The sequence below is a fragment of the Podarcis gaigeae genome (genome assembly GCF_964106915.1).
Source record: "Podarcis gaigeae genome assembly, chromosome: 13".
Lineage (NCBI taxonomy): Eukaryota > Metazoa > Chordata > Lepidosauria > Squamata > Lacertidae > Podarcis > Podarcis gaigeae.
This window is the reverse complement of record NC_139689.1, coordinates 40,710,771-40,734,564: the sequence shown is the minus strand read 5'-3', so window position 1 is coordinate 40,734,564 and position 23,794 is coordinate 40,710,771. Positions and strand designations below refer to the sequence as shown.

The 23,794-nt window shown below is 47.0% G+C and overlaps 1 protein-coding gene across 3 annotated transcripts; it reads left to right on the top strand.

Moving 5' to 3' along the window:
* The first annotated feature begins 137 nt into the window (after nt 1–137).
* On the top strand, nt 138–18,506 carry WNT9B (Wnt family member 9B). 3 transcript variants are annotated; one of them, XM_083709730.1, is made up of 4 exons: nt 138–597; nt 12,494–12,750; nt 14,023–14,288; nt 16,157–18,506. In XM_083709730.1, the coding sequence occupies exons 1-4, from the start codon at nt 146–148 to the stop codon at nt 16,631–16,633; spliced, it is 1,452 nt and encodes a 483-aa protein (XP_083565856.1). In that variant the 5' UTR covers nt 138–145; the 3' UTR covers nt 16,634–18,506. The 3 variants fall into 3 exon arrangements, with proteins under 3 accessions (XP_083565856.1, XP_083565854.1, XP_083565855.1); XM_083709728.1 differs by having other exon boundaries at nt 378–614; XM_083709729.1 differs by lacking the exon at nt 138–597 and adding an exon at nt 10,392–10,423.
* The last annotated feature ends 5,288 nt before the right edge of the window (nt 18,507–23,794 follow it).

The following is a 23,794-nucleotide window of genomic DNA, read 5'->3' as shown; positions in this document are numbered from 1 at the left end:
GCGCAGCGGCAGCAGGAGGCCCCATTAGCTAAAGTGGTGCTTCAGGTTAAGAACAGTTTCAGGTTAAGAACGGACCTCCGGAACGAATTAAGTACTTAACCCGAGGTATCACTGTAGTTTGTTTAGCTTATACTGATTCTTCAGCATGATGCTGTGCTGTTACACAGTTGAGAGGGGAGGCGCCAGAAGAGAGCGCACTCTGCACATGGTTAGGGGCGCCCTTCCCTTCGAAGTTCTCCTCCTTTCCCTCGGCGCGAGGGCGAGTCCCAGGATCTCCGTGCGCTTCTGGCGAGGTCTCCGCCCCGCACCCCATCCCATCCCATCCCGGGCGGCCCTTTACCTCTCACCTTCCCGCGCGGGGGCGGGGCCGAGGGAGGGCGCGCCCCTCCCGCCCAGCCAGGTGCCCTTCTTAACGGGCTGCCGAGGCGCCCGGGCGCCGATTGCGCAGCGCCATGCCGAGCCCGGGAGACGGCGGAGGATCGCGACGCAGGAGCAGCGGCCGGCAACATGCGCCCGCCGGAGAAGCCTCTGCTGCTGCTGCCGCCGCCCCTGCGCGTCTCGGTCGCCGCGGCCGCTTGCTGCCTGCTGCTCCTGCAGGTGGACGCCTATTTCGGGTCAGCGGCGCTTCGCTTCCCCCCCTTTTGCGCGATCGGGCTTGCTCAGACTTTCCGCATGCAATTTCCCTTACATTTTCCCTTCCCCAATTTTGGGGTGAGATTTCCCCTCCCTTTTTTGCAATTACACTCCTTTTTTAGTCTGTAGTTTCTCTTTTTTGTTGTATAATTTTATATTATTATTTTCTGTTTTGCATTTTGAAATATGCATTTAAACAACCTTAAAATATCAATGACTTATTCTCTTTCCGTGGCCCATTTTGCATACATAAATCCCTCCATATTTTTACATCAACTATACAATTATTAGTCTCTTTCCCTTTTTTTGTGTGTGCGATCCCGCTCTTCTGTTTTGAAGTTCCTTCCATTCCTGTGCGCAAATTCTACCTTTTCCTTCTCGTTTTTGCTTTTCTTTTCCTCCCTTAGCTTTCGACTTTTCTTCACTTCCTCGCCCTGCTTTTCAAAGTTCACGCGCTCCTCTTCTTCACTTTGCATCTTGTTTTCGAAGGTCTTTTTCTTCGGTTAGCCAATCTGCTGGGTTAACTTGCCTTGTGGATTACAGCTTCACGACCTGGCTGCGATCCTAAACACACTTTATGCCAGCCCCGCAGAATCCGGGATCCTGCTGCACACCAGCTGCTAGGTTGTTGCACATAGTGGAGACACTGGCTTGTGCACACGCACTGGGAAAATGTGGGAACATTGAAGGGTCCAGCCTCCTGGATCCTGCATGCATTTTAGGGGTGTTGCAGAATGAGATTCCCTTCCTTCCCTCCTCCTGCCGCTGTTCTGTGAGCTTGTGTTTCCACTTGTAGCAGCAGATCTCTACCAGCAGAAATCTCTTTCATCTGCAAAATGCATCGGAGCAGTTGATAGAAAAGTGATGTTGCTTTGCACAACAGCAATTTGGTTGCTGTTGGGAAGAGATCTGTCAGTGTAAATATTCAAGACTGGAGTTTTCAATGCAGGTGATGTTTTCCTGCATGCATGTGTGAATGTAACTGTTTTTGCACAGAGGTTGATATTCGGATCTTTCCTTTCTCCATTATTGTCTGTGAATTTGAAACCGCTTGCATTCAACCTGGTGATGTTTAGGGTTTGTATGACTGACATACATATTCTGCAGTACGCTTGTCCCTGTTTCTTTCTTCTTCTTCTTTTTTTAAAAAAGAGCTTTATCCATAGCTTTTGCTAGTATGGGTGAGTTTGTTCTGTTGTCCTTGGGGCGTAATATGCAGGTTGACCTGTGGAGCAGGGAGACAAACCTCTTCATTATACAGTGGTACCTCGGGTTAAGTACTTAATTCGTTCCGGAAGTCTGTACTTAACCTGAAACTGTTCTTAACCTGAAGCACCACTTTAGCTAATGGGGCCTCCTGCTGCCGCTGCACTGCCGAAGCACATTTTCTGTTCTCATCCTGAAGCAAAGTTCTTAACCTGAAGCACTATTTCTGGGTTAGCGGAGTCTTTAACCTGAAGTGTATGTAACCTGAAGCGTATGTAACCTGAGGTACCACTGTACTCATCATAGAATTATACAGTTGGAAGGGACCACAAAGGTCATCCAGCCCAGCCCCCTGTAATGCAGGAATATTTTGCCCGATGTGGGATTTGAACCCATGATCCTTAGATTAAGGGTCTCATTATTCTCTGTATTTGAACAGGAGCCCTATGTTCTGGTTTAAGAAGGGAAATGCCCCATTTCAAGGCAGTCCCATGTGTCATCTTGCAACCAATTGCATATTTTATGTCTCTTAATCCACAAAGACTTCTGCACCTGTTTATCCTTCCCTGGTCTTTCCAGTAAACACAAGGATCACATGGATGCTGTTTTACAAAATCTGGGTTTGTACTGGAACGGGTGCAGAACTGAGGGATGGACATGTGTGTGCGTGCCTCTGCCTTGAAACGCAGTTGTGTGAAAATCTGGGTTTCTTAAGACTTGGATTTCAAGGGTGCATATTTGTGTGTTTGAAGTATCAAATGACTCAACCGCTTTGGGGTGAAAAGCACGTGAGTTCCAGCTCTTGAAACGGAAAACTTGTAGTCACAAACGTATTTGACACTGAGCTCTACTTAACTTGGCAATACTGTCTTAAGAGTAACATCCATGGGATTGTGCTGTCAACATTCCAATATTCCGAAGCGATAAACAGTGTACAGTGGTACCTCGGGTTATATACACTTCAGGTTACAGACTCTGCTAACCCAGAAATAGTGCTTCAGGTTAAGAACTTTGCTTCAGGATGAGAACAGAAATTGTGCTCCAGCGGCACGGCAGCAGCAGGAAGCAACATTAGATAAAGTGGTGCTTCAGGTTAAGAACAGTTTCAGGTTAAGTACAGACCTCCGGAACGAATTAAGTACTTAACCCGAGGTACCACTGTATATCGAACCCTTCTTGATGACAACGTGTGGGATTCTTGTTTCGTTTCTCTCTCTCTCTTTGCTTTACATGCAAGTTTTGGATTCTCAAAATGCAAGCTTCCATTTTGCAAAACTAAGTTCTTAACACTGCACTGACAAATGCAGGTGTTGCTGTGTTTTGATAAAGAAAGAAATGGTGCTCCACTGCGGGCTATTTTTTTTTAATATAATGGTGGATAACAATATTATTTTTGCTGATCTTATTATTCTATATGTATTTACCTTTCAGTTCTGAGTTTGCACCTCTGCTTGAAATGTTGTTTCTTCCATTGCAAAATAAATAAATAAATCATGCTTCCCTTTTTGCAGTCTGAATTTTAAACAGTCAGCGTCTATATCAGGTTGGATTAGAACATCAGTGCTTCCCCTCTCCCCCAAACAGAACGAGGGAGCTCTGGAAATAACACCAAATATAATTAGAATAGTCTCATTCTTCATTTGTAAGAAGGCCTTAAAAATGATTCAAATAGACACATGCTGTGTGATCCATTCATTGGGGCTGGCTTCTGTGTTACGCCTGGATAAGTGCAGCCTTAGGGGAAATACTGAATCTAAGACTGCAACCCTATCACACTTTAAATAATACTCATTGCTTCTTATTTCTGTGAGTAAATATACAAAATTCTGAGTTTCATACTTGGCACCCTGGGGCAGAACCAGAAAAAACAACTACTTGTCAATCAGATTTCTGAGAAAGATGTACTTTACAAAGTTGGGAAAACACTAAGAACTAATTAGAATGTGAAATGCTCATAACCAGGACTTTTTTCAGCTGGAACTAAATTTCGGCACCTCTCAGGTGGGTGCCATTGCCATTTTAAGAGGATATAAACATGTAGGGCCAAGGAGGAGCCTTTTCCGCATCTGAAGTTTTGTTGTTGTTTAGTTGTTTAGTCATGTCCGACTCTTCGTGACCCCACGGAGCAGAGCACACCAGGCACTCCTGTCTTTCACTGCCTCCCGCAGTTTGGTCAAACTCATGCTGGTAGCTTCAAGAACACTGTCCAACCATCTCGTCCTCTGTCATCCCCTTCTTCTTGTGCCCTCAATCTTTCCCAACATCAGGGTCTTTTCCAGGGAGTCTTCTCTTCTTATGAGGTGGCCAAAGTATTGGAGCCTCACCTTCAGGATCTGTCCTTCCAGTGAGCACTCAGGGCTGATTTCCTTCAGAATTGATAGGTTTGATCTTCTTGCAGTCCATGGGACTCTCAAGAGTCTCCTCCAGCACCATAATTCAAAAGCATCCATTCTTTGGCGATCAGCCTTCTTTATGGTCCAGCTCTTAGTGGTAGGTTAAGGAAGTGGTTCACTTCCTTGATCACAAGAATCGCGATGGTTTGTAGATGAGGATGTGTTGTAGTAAGTATTGCGTCAGACCTAGCGCTTTTGAGTTGTGCCTGAAAGCCAACAGAGCTGTCATAAACGCTGTTAACACAAGTACAAATTGCTCCTAGCATAATGGTAATGGTAATTAAGCAGTCTTTTAAACTATGGTGGTGGGGGTAGTGGTTACTGTTTCTGTTTGTTATTATGCTATAAATTTTTGTGTTTTTACATTTAAACTGTGATCTTCGGATGAAGGGTGGTAGAAAAAATAAATAAAAGAAACACTGGCCTGGCCCCCATCAAACCTGAATTTTTGCAGATAAAACAACCTTTTGATGGCCTGGAGAAAAGTGATAGGGCTTGCTCTCTCGTTACACAAATTGAATTGCTGCTTAAAGACACAAGAGAGGAGAGAGGCTGGTGAAAAAAGCAGGCAGCTTTCTCCTGGCAACTCGCCTCCTTTTTAAGCTCAGAGGTTGAATTCTCTCCATAGCTGAGATAGAAGAGGCTTTGCTCAACTTGATGAAACCTGCTTCTTTTGCATTTAAAGGTACCGCACAACTCTAGAAGTGTCTGGCATCATTTCTCTGGACTTACTACAGATTTGTAAACCTAGGTCCCCCCCCCCCCCTAAAATGCCTTGTATGTATGTTTTGGAAGACTGGAGGTTTTACAGTCAATCCTTTTGTTTAAACCTATTTTTCTGGCTGCCCAAGTTCATATTTACAACCACACGTGGCAGCATACTCACTAATACAAGGCCCTTTAGGCACTGGGTGGTACGTACCTTCGTTTTACTCATAGCAGAACCATTGAAATTGTTGGACTAGACCAGTGTTTCCCAAACTTGGGTCTCCAGCTGCTTTTGGACTACAACTCCTATCATCCCTAGCTAGCAAGACCAGTTGTCAGGCATGATGGGAATTGTAGTCCAAAAGCAGCTGGAGACCCAAGTTTGGGAAACAATGGACCAGTCCAACGACTAGACTAAAACTTGTTGAATACCACCCACTGCTCCTGAGCTCTCTTGTCCGTGTTTACCTGTTCTCTGTGGAAACCAGTGGCCTGAGATTTCTACTTTGCAGCGGGTTGGGCTGGATGACCCTCAGGGTCCCTTCGAACTCTACAATTCCATGATTCTATAATTTACTCACCTGTGAATCCTATCAACAATGCTGGCTCTCAGTGTCCTCAGTTGTCCTCGTGTCTATGATTGCCAGTTAAGACTGGAATTCTGGGACTGGCAGTTCTTGAGAGCACATGCCACTTAGATTGGCATGTTGTTGTTTTTTCCTCTTTGAAGCATCAAGTCCCGTCAGTCTTTGCCAGCATGGCACCCTCTAGTTGTACTGGACCACAACTCCTATCAGTTCCAGTTAGCATGGCGGTGCTCATGTTGTTGGCATCCATCTGTCTTGAGAGACAATGGCGTGTGCCTCTGGGGATGATGTCAAACCGAGGGGAAAATGTGTCAAAACAGGAGGGTTTCTCAAGAAGCTGCAGGGTATCTCTGGATTGTGGCTAATCTCAAACACCAGCAATGAAAGTGTGCTCTGGAGTTTGCGTTAAGTTTTAGACTCTGCCTGTGCATTGGCATCGTGTTGTGTTTTTTCAGAGTCTGGATGCTTCTCTTCCCAGATTTGACAGTCCCTGCTCAATACTGTTGGAGTACCTGCTTCGTTAGGTTTTTTAATTTTTGTGGGGGTGGGGAGACTGGCCCTAGCAGGGTCAGAAGCCGCTTTTAATTGCAGGGGAATTCCTGGAATGGACAGGATACCAAATGGGATTTTTCTCCTTTCAGGAAGTGTACACACGCAAACACAAACACACACTCATCGGGACTTCTACTAAGCAAGAAGAGGCAATATTCCCTTTTCCTTCCAGCTATCATTTCCTTAACACAAAACAAATATTGGTTATTGCCTTAGGTGCCTTATTGCCTTTGGTTGTTTAAGCAACTTAAGGGAGCAGCAGCCTCGCGACAGCTGCCTGCTTTTAGTTCTCGGGACATTTCACCCAGCTGTTTGTCAGAAACGGTGCGTTGGTCTTCAGACTGTCGTTTGGGGGAGAACTCTTACTAAGGGTTTCTTGGCCGCAACAAGAAACTGAGTAACTTGTCCATTCTTCTCCTGCAATGCTCAGATGCAGGAATTTCTGGGCACCTGTGTTGCGTTCTCAGTACCTGAAGGGTGATGAGGATACCTTTTAATCCTGACCAGCACTCTGTCTGTCTGACAAACTTGCTGAGGTTGCAAAGTAGGTAAAGGTAAAGGGACCGTTAAGTCCAGTCGCGGATGACTATGAGGTTGCGGCGCTCGTCTCACTTTACTGACCGAGGGAGCAGGCGTTTGTCCGCAGACAGCTTCTGAGTCATGTGGCCAGCATCACTAAGCCACTTCTGGCGAACCAGAGCAGCACACAGACATGCCGTTTACTTTCTCGGCGGAGCGGTACCTATTTATCTACTTGCACTTTGGTGTGCTTTCGAACTGCTAGCTTGGCAGGAGCAGGGACCGAGCAACGGGAGCTCACCCCGGCACAGGGATTCGAACCGCCGACCTTCTGATCGGCAAGCCCTAGGCTCTGTGGTTTAGACCACAGCGCCACCCGCAAAGTAGGTAAGGATGTGCAAAGAGTTCTGCGAAGGCAGCAGGTTTTTAGACGTCTGCCAGAGGGTTTTCTGAGCTGGGTTCCCAAGTGTTTTTAAGGGCAGGGAGTTCGTTAAGTAGGGTCAAGCAACCAGGCACACCCAAATGAGTGTCAGCGTTGGGAGTATAACATCTGTGAAGCAGTATGCAAAATTCCCCCAGGCACCAGGTGCGAGTCCAGTTGTGGCCATGTGGAGATCTCTGAATGCTAGGTTGGCGACTGACATCTCCATCTGTCTGGCCCCTCCAGCTTTCATAAGCAAGTAAGCAGAAGAGCTTACATAGTTATTTATATCCCATCTTTTCCTCCGAGGAGTACATTGTTCACTAAGTAGGGATTTGAACCCTCATCACCCAGGCCCTAAAAGGTAAAGGTAAAGGTACCGCTGCCCGTACGGGCCAGTCGTGTCCGACTCTAGGGTTGCGTGCTCATCTCGCTCTAGAGGCTGTGAGTCGACACCGTCCGAAGACTCTTCCGGGTCACGTGGCCAGCGTGACGAAGCTGCAGCTGGCGAGCCAGCACCAGCGCAGCACACAGAAACGCCGTTTACCTTCCTGCTATAAAGCGGTCCCTATTTATCTACTTGCACTTAAGAGTGCTTTTGAACTGCTAGGTGGACAGGAGCTGGGACCGAATGACGGGAGCTTACCCCACCGCGGGGATTCGAACCACCGACCATACGATCGGCAAGTCCTAGGCACTGAGGTTTTACCCACAGCGCCACCCGCGTCCCGCCCAGGCCCTAGTTCAACACTAACCACTACAGTGTGCTGGCATCCTAGAGTACTTCTGCTATGGGCCAGCTGTATAATTTTAAGTTGGTAAATAAATATGGGGGAAAGCAAAAGGTCACTTAGGATCTCAAATATTCCCCTTGAGGCTTGAATTTGTATTATTCTGGATTACTTTATTTGATGTTTTAATGTGTTGTAAACTGCTCTGAGATTTTATTTTCTTTAAATTAGAAAGCGGTCTAGAAATGAAATGGGAAAGAATAATAGCAAAGTTCACTGCAAAAAAAAAAAGGGAGGCACCTAGATATTCCGTTGTAAGCTAGGTTTAAGGCGCCATTTGGTGATAAGCTTATTACAGGGATGCGGATGATGCTGTGGTCTAAACCACTGAGCCTCTTGGGCTTGTCGATCAGAAGGTTGGCAGTTCGAATCCCCGCAACGGAGTGAACTCCTGCCAACCTAGCAGTTCAAAAGCACATCAGTGCAAATAGATAAATAGGTACCGCTGCGGTGGGAAGGTAAACGGCGTTTCCGTGCGCTTTGGCTTCTGTCATGGTGTTCCATTGTGTAAGAAGCAGTTTAGTCATGTACTGTGGTGCCAATGAAGGTATTTGATTAGATAACCCCAAGCTACGAACCCGCTCCTTCAGAGGAAGTGTAACCCCATCAAGAGCAGGCAGCCTCCCAGCGATCCGGTCTAGGGAACCACCCACAAACAGTGCTTCAGTTCTATCTGGATTGGGTTTTCACTTGGTTGGCTCTCATCATTATCGGTCCAGCACTTCCACTGCCTCACCTGCAGATGTAAAAGAGAAGAAGAGATGAGTGACAGGGAAGGGCTTCTGGATGCCTTGTTCAAGGGTCCTTGGAGTCCACTAAGCGTGTAGAAACAACTGTCTTCTTTTGGGGTGGGGCCGGTTTTACTTCCTGAACTGATAGAAACCTGGGAGTTAGATGGATGGAGTTGCAGGGAAAAGGACTGTAGCTGTATCAGGGGGCCACCCCGACCTGGGGCTTACATCTCCTTGAAACTGCTACCATCTTGATTTGGTAGTTTGGAAATTTACTCGTTTAATGATTAACCGCCGTCACCCATCGGCCGGAAGAAGAGTTCTGGAGAGCGGAGACGGTAGGAGCATTCCACTGCCGGGGTTGTGGAGGGAGCGCAAGCGATAAGCATCTTTCTGTTGGCTTGTTCTCCTACTGCTGGAGGCCTTTTGGCTGCATGATGGCAAAGGCATGCTTGATAGATCACAGGTTCTATCGCACAGCATCTTCAGGGGACAAGCTGTGTTGTGTCGGGTCCAGCAAGGGTCCAGCTTTGGGAATTGGCTTTTTGCATCGCAAAAGAAGCGGCCGACCACCAGTTACCCTTCTAAAGGGAACATTGGGAGAGAAATGAAAAGGGATTACGCTTTTCCTGCATGCCAAGACAAACCCAGGGCAAATTAATTGTGAAAAGGGGGGAATATGGTTCATGAACTTGATTGCAGCAGAAATTCTGTGTCCAGGGCAGCTGTCTACCAACTCCATCTGGTATGCAGGCTGAGACCCTACCTGCCCGCAGACTGTCTCGCCAGAGTGGTGCATGCTCTAGTTATCTCCTGCTTGGACAACTGCAATGCCCTCTATGTGGGGCTACCTTTGAAGGTGACTCGGAAACTGCAATTAATCCAGAATGCGGCAGCTAGACTGGTGACTGGGAGTGGCTGTCAAGACCATATAATACCGTTCCTGAGAGATCTTCATTGGCTCCCAGTACGTTTCTGGGCACAATTCAAAGTGTTGGTGCTGACCTTTAAAGCCCTAAACGGCCTCGGCCCAGTATACCTGAAAGAGCGTCTCCACCTCCATCATTGAGCCCGGACACTGAGGTCCAGCTCTGAGGGCCTTCCGGCGGTTCCCTCACTGTGAGAAGCGAGGGTGCAGGGAACCAGGTAGAGGGCCTTCTCGGTAGTGGCACCCACCCTCATCAGATGTCAAGGAAATAAACAACTACCTGACTTTTAAAGGACATCTGAAGACAGCCCTCCCGCCAGATGTCAAAGAGAAGAACAACTACCAGACATTTAGAAGACATCTGAAGGCTGCCCTGTTTATGGAAGCTTTTAATGTTTAATAGACCACTGTATTTTAATACTTTGTTGGAAGCCACCCGGAGTGGCTGTGGAAACCCAGCTATATGGGTGGTGTATAAATAATAATAAATGATGGTGATGATGATGCAGGGGGCTTGTGCGTTTCAGCCCTTCCCCCCACCCTCACAGGTTTTTCAGTCCCTGCTCCCAAGCTGCTTTCCCACTTACGGGAATAAAATATGGGGACTGTCTTTTGGTTCTTTTGCAGATGACAAGGCAACTTTGCTGGGGGTCAGGGTTTTAATTGCAAAAAATAGCCTGTAGTGAAAAGGAACAAATTTTGCAGACCTGAAGGCTATGCATTTCATTTTAGACTTTTAAAATTTATTTCTGGGACCAGTCGTAGATCTTTTCATTTGTAGCTTGGCTCAGGGTTTCGCTGCTGATCACAGTTGTTATTGTGCTGGCTGTATGTTGGTGTTGTTCTCTTTAATTGGTGAGAACGATGAGATTGGTGACAGCGCAGGTTTAAGATTAAGCAAAGCCTTGGGGTTGAGGGAAGGAGTGGCCGGCAGATGTGTGTTAACTTTATTGGGTGAGCTGTTGCAATAATTTCCATTGTTGGTGTTAAAGGAGTGGTGTCCTGCATGAGTAACTGATATTTCCTCCCTAACTTTTCAGTCTCGTTGGCCAAATACTTTCTTCCTCTCAACTAGGACAATGTAAAACTTGCGCAGTCACAGATACCCGGTTCGGATTCAAATGACACTTCTCGGTGATGTTCAATATTAACAAGCAGCGAAGGCTGGGAAGACACCAAGAAGGCCAATTTATTATATTTATAACATCACTCACGACGTGTCCCAGACTCCCCAAGGAAGCTAACAACAGGATACAAGCTATTCATAACACCAATTAAATATCAAGCACAGCAGCCAGTAAAATTACGAGGAAAAACAACCAAAGGAGGAAAAGGGCAGCAAAAAAGCCAATGGCAATGAGGCCAAAGGCCTGACAAAACCGGTAGTGTGATGCCATAGAATAGGAACAACATATTGTGGCAAGGAGTTCCATAGGTGAGGCCGTAGGGGAAAGGTGCTTTCTAACATTCCTGCCAATTACCAGAAAGGTGTAACAAGTATGCAGGAGAACTTCTTCCACAGCTGGCCTTAGTGGAGGGGCAGGTTGTATTGGAGAAGAAAATCCTTTAGGTATCCTGGTCCCAAGCCATACAGGGATTTAAAGCTAACAAGCTTGTGTCTTTTAATATTTAACGCTGTACTGTTTTTAACACTTGATTGGGAGCTGCCCAGAGTGGCTGGGGAAACTCAGCCAGATGGGCGGGGTATAAATAATAAACCATTATTATATTATTATTATCTAGAAAACTTTCGGGATTGGTTCCTAAACCAAGCTGTGCTTAAAACCCTAGCAATTGTGTTTTGCTTGCAGAAGTTGGCAGCTTCCATCCATGTATACTGTGTTGATGTCGACCTGTCTTGATTTGACTTAAGACGTATGTGAGTCTAGCCATGCTCTGGGCTATCCTATCCAGAAAAGAGCTGCTATCGATCAATGTAGACAATACGCAGCTAGACGGAACAATGGTCTGACTCTGTATAAGGTAACTTCCTATGTTCCTAGGTTTCCTTTAACTAGCTCCTCACAAGCCCTCAAGCTCAGCTTTTTATTTTTTAATAATATTTTAGGGGTTTTTTTCATATAGAAAGTGAATTTGTTACTCAAAAATTACATTCCGATTCAAGAAAACTAGTGACTTCCTTCTCACGCAACATCAATGTTTATAGCCCGAATTACATAGAATTGTGTTTTAAGGTTCCATATTACCTAATTTCATCTTCTCAAGCATGTTTCTTAATATATTCTTCTATTTTCTTACACTTCAAACCCTGCTGTGGTCTTCATACATGGGAAATAACTTTTGATATAGACTGGAAAGGGTTTCCAGTCCTCTTTAAAAGGTTCTAAATTTGTATCTTTTATTAGTGCCGTCAATTTTGCCATCTCTGGATATTCCAAGATTTTCAGCAAACATTCTTCCTCGGAGGGCGTTCCTTCCTCCTTCCATTTTTCAGTGTAGAGGATCCTTGCCGCTGTAGTCACCTACATAAATACCTTTTTTGGGGATTTCATTCTGGATACTATTCAAGTCTTGGAATAATAATAATAATAATAATAATAATAATAATAATAATAAGTGCTTTTTTCTAAAAAAAAGTTTAGGGGTGCTCTCATTTTCCTACTCATATTGAAATAGTGCCCCTTAATGAGGCCAAACTTAGATTCACAAAAATGTTTAGGAGTATGCATACCCCTACAAAAAATGCACTGATAATAATAATAATTCATTCTTCTGCATGTCAGAGCCAGTGTGCATCTTGGGAGCACTGCACATATAACTACATAGAGAGCTTTCCTAGTTCATCTTGCCTGCTGCAATTTTCAATGGAATCGGTTCACACATTCCCTTGCCATTCGTCAAACGGATAACCACTTGATTTCTTACCCAGACCTGTACACACCTGGGAGAAATCCTGCGGGCAGGTACATTATTGGTGGTTTGCCAATGTTAATCTGCAGCTGGGAAATAGCTGTTGCCGCTTCTACTCTGTTTAAGGCCATGGTTCTTTCTTCTACCCTTCAGCCTGACAGGGAAGGAAGCGCTAACTCAGTTTCCTCTGCTGGGGCCCTCGAACAACCCTGCCCACTGGAAGGCTCACTTGAAGCAATGCGACCTGCTCCGCTTATCCCGTAAGCAGAAAAGGCTTTGCCGCCGAGAGCCAGGCTTGGCCGAGACCCTACGGGATGCCATCCGTCTCGGGGTTCTGGAATGCCAGTATCAGTTTCGCAACGAGCGATGGAATTGCAGTCTGGATGGACGGGCCGACCTTCTGAAACGAGGTATGAGTGCCTGCTTGCTGGTCAGCTTCCGAAAATTGGGGTGGGGAGAAAAATCTAGGCTTTCTCCATTTGGGTCTTCCCCCTTCTCCTCACCCCCCCCCCAACCCCATCATTGAAGAAAGAAAAGCAAACCAGGGTAGAGATTCTAGGGTTTGCATTTCTGAACACCTTACGGCCAGAGTTGATCAAGTGATAACGTAGAACCCCCTGTAAAAACCTTTGCCAGGCTTGTTCCCTGCTCTGAGCAACTAGGGTACCTGCTGCTGTTAAAAAAACAGTTGCTTATTTATTGCATTTCTATCCTACTTTTTGCTCCAAGGATATAATAATATATATATATATTTATATTTGTGTGTGTGTGTGTGTGTGTGTATGTGTGTGTGTGTGTGTGTATATATATATATATATATATATGCAGGTTTTGGTGTCCTCGGGTGTCTTCCCGTGTAAAAGTTGGGGTGTCTAGGCGACGTTTCGACGAGGTCTCACTCGTCATCTTCAGGCTGGTGCTTTCGGCTTCTTGTTACTGGAACAAGAAGCCGAAAGCACCAGCCTGAAGATGACGAGTGAGACCTCGTCGAAACGTCGCCTAGACACCCCAACTTTTACACGGGAAGACACCCGAGGACACCAAAACCTGCATTCCTGTACCCGTGAAAATCTACGAAAGCAAATATATATATATATATATATATATATATATATATAATTTATACCCCACCCAACTGGCTGGGTTTCCCCAGCCACTCTGAGTGGCTCCCAACAGAATATTAAAAATAGAATTAAACATTCAAAACTTCCCTAAACGGGGCTGCCTTCAGATGTCTTCTAAAAGTCAGATAGTTGTTTCTTACCTTCACATCTGATGGGAGGACGTTCCACAGGGTGGGTGCCACTACCGAGAAGGCCCTCTGCCTGGTTCGCTGTGGCTTTGCTTCTCGCAGGGAGGGAACCTCCAGAAGGCCCTCGGAGCTGGACCTCAGTGTCCGGGCTGAACGATGGGGGTGGAGACGCTCCTTCAGGTATGCTGGGCCGAGGCCGTTTAGTGTGGCATGTATGGTTCTCCCGCTCCTCATGTAATCCTCACAGAATCCCTGCGAGGTACGTCAAGGTTAGGCATGCCCAAGGTCGCACAGTGAGCATCATGGCCAAGCGGGATTTGAACCCAGGTTTCGCAATTTGTAGTTGGATACCCTTGGCATTCTTCCACACTGACTTTCCTACTCTTTCTTACTTCCTTTTCTCTGGGTTCCCTGGCTTCCTCTCCCTCAGGTTTCAAGGAAACGGCCTTCCTGTATGCGGTGTCCTCAGCAGCTCTGACCCATTCCCTCGCGCGGGCTTGCAGCGCTGGGCGCATGGAGCGCTGCACCTGCGACGACTCTCCGGACTTGGAGAACCGCAAGGCGTGGCAGTGGGGAGTGTGCGGAGACAACCTCAAGTACAGCACGAGGTTCCTGAAAAACTTCCTGGGCCAGAAGAAGGTCGGCAAAGACCTGCGCGCCAAGGTGGACATCCACAACACAAACGTGGGCATCAAGGTGAGGACAGAGGTACCCGTTGTAAACAAAAATGCCCTTTCCCCTTATGGGGTATCTAAGAGCCCATATAGAGTCCTTACATAGGTTCCCTATTGGTAGGAGAGAATAACAGAGGCCAACCAGAGAATATTGAGAAGCAAAGCAGCTAGTAAGCTTGATCTTTGTTGCAACAGGGTGCTCCCCTCACCTGCAGGAAAGAGGAGGAACCCAGAAAAATGGGGTGCAAGGCCTTATAAAGACTTTTGAAATTGCCACCCTGTAGATCAAGACCACCCCCAGAAACATCATACATACATCACAGAAGGGGTGTAACCTAAGACCACCCCTCAGATACATCATACATACATCACAGAAAAGGCGGTCTAAGCAGAAATTTGAATGTTGTTTTTCTCCTGTCTGGCAGGTTACCTGATTGGATTGCCTGGGGAGCCTGGCCAGTCTTTTGTAATGATAAATACTTAGTTCCTGGGCCATGTCACAGGCTCATACCCTATTCAAACACAGACATACCCTTAAGACAGGATTTGTGAAGGAAAAGACAATGGGGAGGCTTTTCCATTTTCCTTTGACCTTGCAGAGAAAACATTTGGTCAGTTTGGGACAGTTTGGGAATCAAAATGGTTACAGGTTGGTCTTCCTGTGCTGATCTATGTATGTGCTTGGTTGGTACACTTAGGAACATTTAACATATATCTAAGACCTCAAAATTCCTATCACAAACCACACAGTTTGCCGAGAGAGAGAGAGAGAGAGAGAGAGAGAGAGAGAGAGAGAGAGAGGAGTAGCAAAAGCAGATTGTCCCTGGTTATACCCAATCTCCAGCCTGCACCTCAAGAGCCAAGCTAGGCCCTGGAATGCCATATCCGTGCTGTGTGCCTTTTCACAGTTGCACAGCGCAAGTGTGTATTAAGCAACTGGACACTAGAGCTTTTCTTTGGAGAGTCCCAACTCTCTGCCTCAGAGGTGGGGAATCATTTTTCATGGTGAGGACAATGTTCACCATATGGGGAACCTTTCAAGGGACACATGCTAGTGGTGGGCAGGGTTCAGAATAAGGGAAACGTGGGCTATATACAGTTAGGGTGCACATTAACGTCTGAGGTTTTATTTTGTTTTTATATCTGTTGGAAGCCGCCCAGAGTAGCTAGGGCAACCCAGCCAGAGGGGGGGAGGGTACAAACAAAAAAATTACAGTGGTACCTCGGGTTAAGTACTTAATTCGTTCCGGAGATCTGTTCTTAACCTGAAGCACCACTTTAGCTAATGGGGCCTCCTGCTGCCACTGTGCTGCCGGAGCCCGATTTCTGTTCTTATCCTGAAGCAAAGTTCTTAACTTGAAGCACTATTTCTGGGTTAGTGGAGTCTGTAATCTGAAGCGTATGTAACCTGAAGTGTACGTAACCTGAGGTACAACTGTATTATTATAAAGAGAGAACACAAGAAATAAAGGCAATAACAAAAATGGAAAAAAATAAAGAGGACTTCTGTTCAACTGTAACTAGATTTTTAAAAAACAAATACAGTCGTACCTTGGTTCTGAAACAGAATCCATTCCGGAAGTCCGTTCGACTTCCGAAAACCTTCGAAAACCAAAGCGCGGCTTCTCATTGGCTGCAGGAGCTTCCTGCAGCCAATCGGAAGCCGTGTCAGACGTTCAGCTTTCAAAAAACATTACTTCTTACTTCTGGGTTTGTGACGTTCGTGAGTCAAAACGTTCGAGTCGCAAGGCGTTTGAGAACCGAGGTACAACCGCAAAACAGTGCGCAACTGTTCAGTGGCCTCGGGATTTCCCCCCTTTATCCCCTCGCAGTGTTTCGGTTTTCCACTCGCAACCCTAGCAAATGCCTCTCTTTCTCTCCCTCCCGCAGGCCGTGAAGAACGGCCTCAAGACCACGTGCAAATGCCACGGGGTTTCTGGCTCGTGCGCCGTGCGGACCTGCTGGAAACAGCTGTCGCCTTTCCACGAGACAGGGAAGCTCCTCAAGCTTCGCTACGACGGCGCCGTCAAGGTCTTCAGCGCCACCAACGACGCGGTGGGCCAGTCGGAGCTGGCGAGCCCCCAGCCCCACAGCCACTTGCCCAAAGTCCCCGCTGGCCCACGCCCCACCGACCTGGTTTACATGGAGGACTCTCCCAGCTTCTGCCGGCCCAGCCGGTACTCAGTGGGCACGGCCGGGAGGACCTGTTCCCGGGAGGCCAACTGCGACAGCATGTGCTGCGGCCGGGGCTACAACATCCAGACGCGCATGGTGACCTTCTCCTGCCATTGCCAGGTGCAGTGGTGCTGCTATGTTGAATGCCAGCAGTGCATGCAGGAGGAAGTGGTTTATAGCTGCAAGCAGTGAGACGTGGGCGCTGGCAGATCTTGCGGGGAGACCGGCCTGCTCCTCCTTGGACCTCATGGAAGGCCGGCAGCTCGACTCGGTCCTCTCCTTTGCATCGGATATGGAAGTTAGCAAGGGGTGGAAGCTGCAGGAGTTCTGCAGCCCTGGATTTTACGGTTCTGTGGACCAGCAGCCAATCTCCAGGACTGCCTCTGCTGTGGGAAGGCCGGCACCAAGAAAAGAGTCAAGGACCTATTCTCGTAAGATATCTAAGGAGCTGCCTTGTGTTGTCCATCTAGCCCAGCCCAGGACTCTTGGCTGGGAGTGGTTGCCTGAGGTCTTGCGCAAGGGGTCTTCCCCAGCCAAATTTTCTAAACGGCAAATGAAACTGGAACCTGAGCTGTGCAAAGCATGGACCAAGCTGCCAGAACTTCTCTAGAACAAGGCCCAAGGGGTCTTGAGTCGCAGCTAGCCCAGGAAGATCTGTTTCAATGAGCTTCCAGGAGGGTGAATGAATGGGTTTTCCATGGCCGCAACGCAGTGTTTTCTTTGAACCATGTGCCTCTTTCTGGGTAGCGCTGCAGTCTTTAGTCGCAGCGCCAGCTTCGGCTGATGGCACCCTCGGGCAGCTGTTGCAGCCCCGCCAGCAGGGCCCACTGCTGATTTCTACCCCGGTCCCCCTTTAGAAAAACAGCTGAGCACCTCCATTTAAATCTCCCACAATGCCTGGCATAACATCGCTTGAGGTCATTGTGAGAAATCGAAACGGTTGCCCCTAACTGGCCGGCGCTGGATTCAAGCTACTGCTGCTGCCAGGACTCATTTGAGGTGTCCTATGTGAGAAGGCACTTTGTCGTGCGCCACAAAAATTTGGACCTGGCCCTGCGTGGCCCCACACAACCTGCTCAAAGGGGAACTGGGCTGTACCCCCCTAGGGATAAGCATGGTCTCTGGTTCTGCCCTGCAGTGGATTAGGGGTGGGTTGTGGGGCATCATACCTGAGAAGGTAGAGATGAGGTGCTGCGTTCTTAAGGGACCCGAGGACAAAGAGGAGGAGCAGAGAATTCAGGACGTGCGAATGGACAAAGGCCAGCACCTGCCTCCATTTTGTTAGGCTTTCGAAGAGCTAAGATTTGGGGGAAGAAGAAGAAAACTCTCATAGCTTGAGTTTGCAAATAGAATCATCTATTGGGCAACGACAGGGGGGCAAACCTAGGAATGTGGACACTATTTCCAGTGGAACTATTTATAGTTGCGGGCGAGGATGAATGGACAGGTCCACTTGTTTTTATGTGAAACGAGCAGAGTTAAAGTGGCTAAGGACTGGGTAGCTTCCATGACAGGTCTGTCTGTAAGCCTGAGTCAAACATACTTGCTTTCTGTCATGTGATTTTCTTGGTGTGTGTGTGTGTTTTTAAAAAGAGTGTTTTATTGCATTGCTTAGATGCCGTTCATCATTCATTGCCCTCACAGCCCTTGGCCTCAGCTGCCCACAATACTGGTGTGGTTTTTTTGGTCACTTAGCTGTAGCGGCTTGTGTGATCTTCGTTAGGGTCATGATGCTACACCAGACGTGATATCGCAGCAACAGAGGAGTAAAACGGACCAAAAATCTAAAGTGACCCACCCGATATCAGAAGGAGGGAGCCAGTTTGATGCTGTTTTTACTTCAGCTTGATGCTGGGGGTTTTTTTGGCCTTCCCTGAGGCAGAAGTAATAACTACCCATAGAAAACAACAGAGAAATCTTTACTTTTTGTGTAGCTGCGGTTGGGCGGTAACGTTGCTGCTAAGGTAACTAAAAAGATGGGAGTTTTTGTTTGTTTGTTTTTTAAAAAAAACTTTGGTCTTATGTAACTATTTTTAAAAGGTTCATAAATATATATATTTAAAATTATCCTTCCAATGCTAATAAAATTCATCATTACTGTCCCCATACTATGGGAGGCAAAGGGGGGCTGTGGCTAAGGGAGCCTGGTTTACACCAGACCTGCAACGTATTAAAGTTTGATGGCCATATTGGGGGGTGGGGGGTGGGACAAGTGTATGGCGGCCTTTGTCAACTTGGCGTCCTCCAGGTGTTCTGCACTACAATTCCCATCAGCCCCTGCTAGCACACTGGCTGACCTGGGAGAGTAAGGTTCAGCCTCCCTGCTCTGCCACAAAACCTTAATGCCAGCCATTCCCCTTCAGTTAACTTGACCTCCCCTAGGATTGCTGTGAGAATAAAAGGAGAACTGTTGAACAAGAACGGGTTAAAAAAACTGTGATAGCTTGGATTTCGATGCTATGGAGGGAAATAATTTATCTCCTGCTTACTAAAAGTCCTACGCAAGCAATTCTTGTCAGATTCTCAGCTGGTCCCTTGCTGTGAAACATAGTTTCCCCCAGCACCTTTGACAAACTACAGTTCCCAGAATTCTTTGTGCTTTAAATGCATGGTGTGTATGATGTGATGTAGAGGAAGTAGCGACACATCGGCCGCACAGCTATGGGTGTCGTTGGCATCCGTCTGCCTCGAGGGACAATGGAGTGTACCTCCAGGGGTGAAATCAAACAGCAGCGAAGTGATATTCTTGGCTTGCAAGCCTAGACAGTGTGTCTGGAGGTCCTGGGCTGCCCCTCGCTGATGGGGTCTAAAGGAAAACAGAGCAATACATTTGGCACCAGCTTGGTTGCAGGAGTTGCCGGAAGGAGGCGTAAAAGGCGCCATCCAACCATCTTAAGGACCCTACTTTAGATTGGTGTAGGGTTTACTCCTTGCTTTTTCTTCTCCTGGAGATATCCCGCAAGGCAGCGGAGGTTTAGGACCAGAGTTTTCCTCCTTCTAGATGGGCTACCTTCCCAGGTTGACATGCCCCATTTGTCTTCCCTCTACATCACATGCAGTAAGTGCCTTCTTGACCATTGGACCCACTATTGGTCAGGTCTGCTTGATCCACCGGAGCCTGTCTGCAGGGGAAGTCCCTAAGTCACAGAGCGGTTGAGACCCATTTGCTACCCTCACCCAATTTAGCCAGCTGGTCAAAGCCATTCCCAGGATTTGGCCACTGTCACATGCTGACAGCTTCTGGGAGCCACAGGTGAGAGCTGAGTGCAGGACCAATGTACTTAAAGATCAGCTGAAGGAATGGGGAACCTCAGGCTCAGGATATAATAATAATAAAATTCCAATCTCTATAGGTCATGGACCCTCCCAAGCCACAACTCTCACCAGCTCTGCTTTGCACCTTGGGTCTCCATTGTGTACTGAGCTATCTAGGGGATGCGGGTGGTGCTGTAGTCTAAAACACTGAGCCCCTTGCCGATCAGAAGGTTGGCGGTTCGAATCCCTGCGATGGGGTGAGCTCCCGTTGCTCAGTCCCAGCTGCTGCCAACCTAGCAGTTTGAAAGCACACCAGTGCAAGTAGATAAATAGGTACCGCTGTGGCGGGAAGGTAAACAAAGTTTCCATGCAGTTTGGTCATGCTGGCCACATGACCCAGAAAGCTGTCTGTGGACAAACGCCGGCTCCCTCGGCCTGAAAGTGAGATGAGCGCCGCAATCCCATAGTCGCCTTTGACTGGACGTAACTGTCCAGGGGTCATGTCCCTTTTACTGAGCTATCTGCCAACACACACAGGAGCAGGTCAGATTATTCCTTCTGTCTTCCACCTCAGCCATTGCTCCTAGCAGCCCTGTTTGTGACCAAGAATGGAAACCTTCCTTTCTTTACAACAAGAGGTTCTCTGGATTCCATGTTGGGGACCTCATTCTATGTTCCATGGGCCACTGGGGGTTTCACCTTCTCTTTTAACCAGCGTACAACTGCTACATTTCTCCTGGCGATCACCCATACTCTTCCATTTGCCAAAGACATCCTTAGAGCTCCAATCCCATTTGATGCAATGATAATCTCCACATGTTTGCCAGCTGGGCTCTAATTGGCCGTTATTCTCAACCACCCTAAGTACCCTGGCAATTATTAAGCATGAGCTGACCCATTATTTATGTGTTAATCCTTAAGGAACATTCTCTCTGAGGCTTCCCACGGGATTTGAGGACATTTGGCTGGTTTGTTAGATCAAAGGAGGATGGGGGGGGGGGAGAGAAGAGGAGGGACTTTTTTTTATTTATTCTCCCTCCCCCACAACAATCTGCATACAGTACTAGAGCCTGCAGTGGGTCCACAGCTTGACCAAGCCTGTGGTGCTAAATAACTCCAAATGAGTCAAGCCAGTTGCAGGAGCTGGCTCACATGACTTTTGACTTGCCATGCTGCACACAACCTAGTGTGTGGTCTACCAGGTTGGTTTTGCAAGTGTGTTGGGGGGAACTGATCCAATGAGCTGTATATGCATACCCTCCAACATCTCAAGATGGGTGACACCTGGCTTGAGAGCAGTACATGTGAAAAGGATCTAGGAGTCTTGGTTGACCACAAACTTGACATGAGCCAACAGTGTGACGCGGCAGCTAAAAAAGCCAATGCAATTCTGGGCTGCATCAATAGGAGTATAGCATCTAGATCAAGGGAAGTAATAGTGCCACTGTATTCTGCTCTGGTCAGACCTCACCTGGAGTACTGTGTCCAGTTCTGGGCACCACTGTTCAAGAAGGACACTGACAAACTGGAACATGTCCAGAGGAGGGCAACCAAAATGGTCAAAGGCCTGGAAACGATGCCTTATGAGGAACGGCTAAGGGAGCTGGGCATGTTTAGCCTGGAGAAGAGGAGGTTAAGGGGTGATATGATAGCCATGTTCAAATATATAAAAGGATGTCACATAGAGGAGGGAGAAAGGTTGTTTTCTGCTGCTCCAGAGAAGCGGACACGGAGCAATGGTTCCAAACTACAAGAAAGAAGATTCCACCTAAACATTAGGAAGAACTTCCTGACAGTAAGAGCTGTTCGACAGTGGAATTTGCTGCCAAGGAGTGTGGTGGAGTCTCCTTCTTTGGAGGTCTTTAAGCAGAGGCTTGACAACCATATGTCAGGAGTGCTCTGATGGTGTTTCCTGCTTGGCAGGGGGTTGGACTCAATGGCCCTTGTGGTCTCTTCCAACTCTATGATTCTATGATTTCTCTGATGAAAATAGGGATGTCCTATTCTATTATTATTATTATGGCACTCTGGGTGGCTTCCAAAATAATAATAATAATAAAACATTAAGCATTAAAAAAAACACTTCCCTATACAGGGCTGCCTTCAGATGTCTTCTAAAGATTGTATAGTTACATATCTCCTTGGCTCGGGGGTCGCATCACTCCATACTATCAAACATTTCTCCAATGAAAATTAGGATGTCGTATTCCATACTACAGGGACGTGGGTGGCGCTGTGGGTTAAACCACAGAGCCTAGGACTTGCTGATCAGAAGGTCGGCAGTTTGAATCCCCGCAATGGGGTGAGCTCCTGTTGCTCGGTCCCAGCTCCTGCCAACCTGGCAGTTCGAAAGCATGTCAAAGTGCAAGTAGATAAATAGGTACCGCTCTGGCAGGAAGGTAAACGGCGTTTCCGTGCACTGCTCTGGTTCACTAGAAGCAGCTTAGTCATGCTGGCCACATGACCTGGAAGCTGTACGCCGGCTCCCTCAGCCAATAAAGCGAGATGAGCGCCGTAACCCCAGAGTAGGTCACGACTGGACCTAATGGTCTGGGGTCCCTTTATCTTTATTCCATACTACTACTAATAATAATTTTATTATTTACACCCCGCCCATCTGACTGGATTGTGCCAGCCGCTCTGGGCAGCTTCCAAATTAGATGAAAACATGAAACATTAAAAAACTTCCCTATACAGGACTGCCTTCAGATGTCTTCTGAAGGTTGTAGAGTTACTTATCTCCTTGGCTCAGAGGTTGCATAACTCCATCCCCTACCAACATTTCACCAATGAAAATAGGGACATCCTAAGGGAAAGTGGGACACTCCGGAATCAAATCAGAAACTGGGATGGCTTCTCTAAATCCGGGACTGTCCCTGGAAAATAGGGATACTTGGAGGGTCTATATTAGGCACTGTGGTTCAGAGGTTCCTTGCTGGGCTGCTGGCAAGGGCAGAAGGCTTTCTTAATCCTGTTACCCAAGATCTTTTAACTGGAGATGCGCAGAATTGGTGCTGAGCTCTTCACGTCCTCTATTTTGCTTGGAAGCTGAGCTGAGGCCTGGGTGGACCTCAAATGAGGAAGGATTCGCACATGAACTCAAACAACTTTGACAAGCGTTTTGATTTGATGTTTGCGCGTTTGGTGCACGGTGACAGATAGGGCTGGTCAATATCCGGTTTTCAGCATGGCGATACATCACCAATTAAACATTGTGATATACCAATGTATATGTCTGAAATGAGGAAGGAGCCATGTACAGTGGTACCTCGGGTTAGGAACTTAATTCGTTCTGGAGGTCCATTCTTAATCTGAAACTGTTCTTAACCTGAGGTACCACTTTAGCTCATGGGGCCTCCCGCTGCCGCTGCACGATTTCTGTTCTCATCCTGAGGTACAGTTTTTAACCTGAGGTACTATTTCTGGGTTAGCAGAGTCTGTAACCTGAAGCATCTGTAACCTGAAGCACCACTGTAGAGGCATTGGCTGGCTTCACGTTTTTCCCCAGATTGTGATTTTTGCATAGCGCACACACATCATGATTCACAATATACTGCTAGTTCCAAAATTATGAAACCAATATCACAATAGGGCCTTCTAACTAGTTTTAGATGATATATGGCCCAGCCCTAGTGACAGATCGACTGGAGTCATAAGCGTGTGACTTGGTAGGTATTTGAATCATTGCAGAGGACAGTAGATGGCGTTTAAAATTTCCAAATCTTGGGGAGGTGCAATTGGAGATTTTCCAAGTAGATGGTCTGGACAGTGGCAGTTAAGGTTTGGGTATTCAATGTTGATGGACTCCCAGGGAATATGGGAACTGTAGTCCAGCAACTTTTCAGTTCCAGAAATGTACTCTTGAGTAAGAACTAGATGTTTGTGGACCCAGACTTTGACAATCCTGTAAGGAAGGCAAGAATTAATAATGCTGAAAGAATTCTCTCTTTAGTAGAAACATGCCTCCAGAGCAATGCATTGTGGGTACTGCTGACCTGTTTTTTAAAAAGGGAACGGTCTGTTTATCTTTGTTAATTTAACCGCTGGATGCAATGCAAAGTACTGACTGTAATAAACTCTTAATTCCATTAAGGGAAG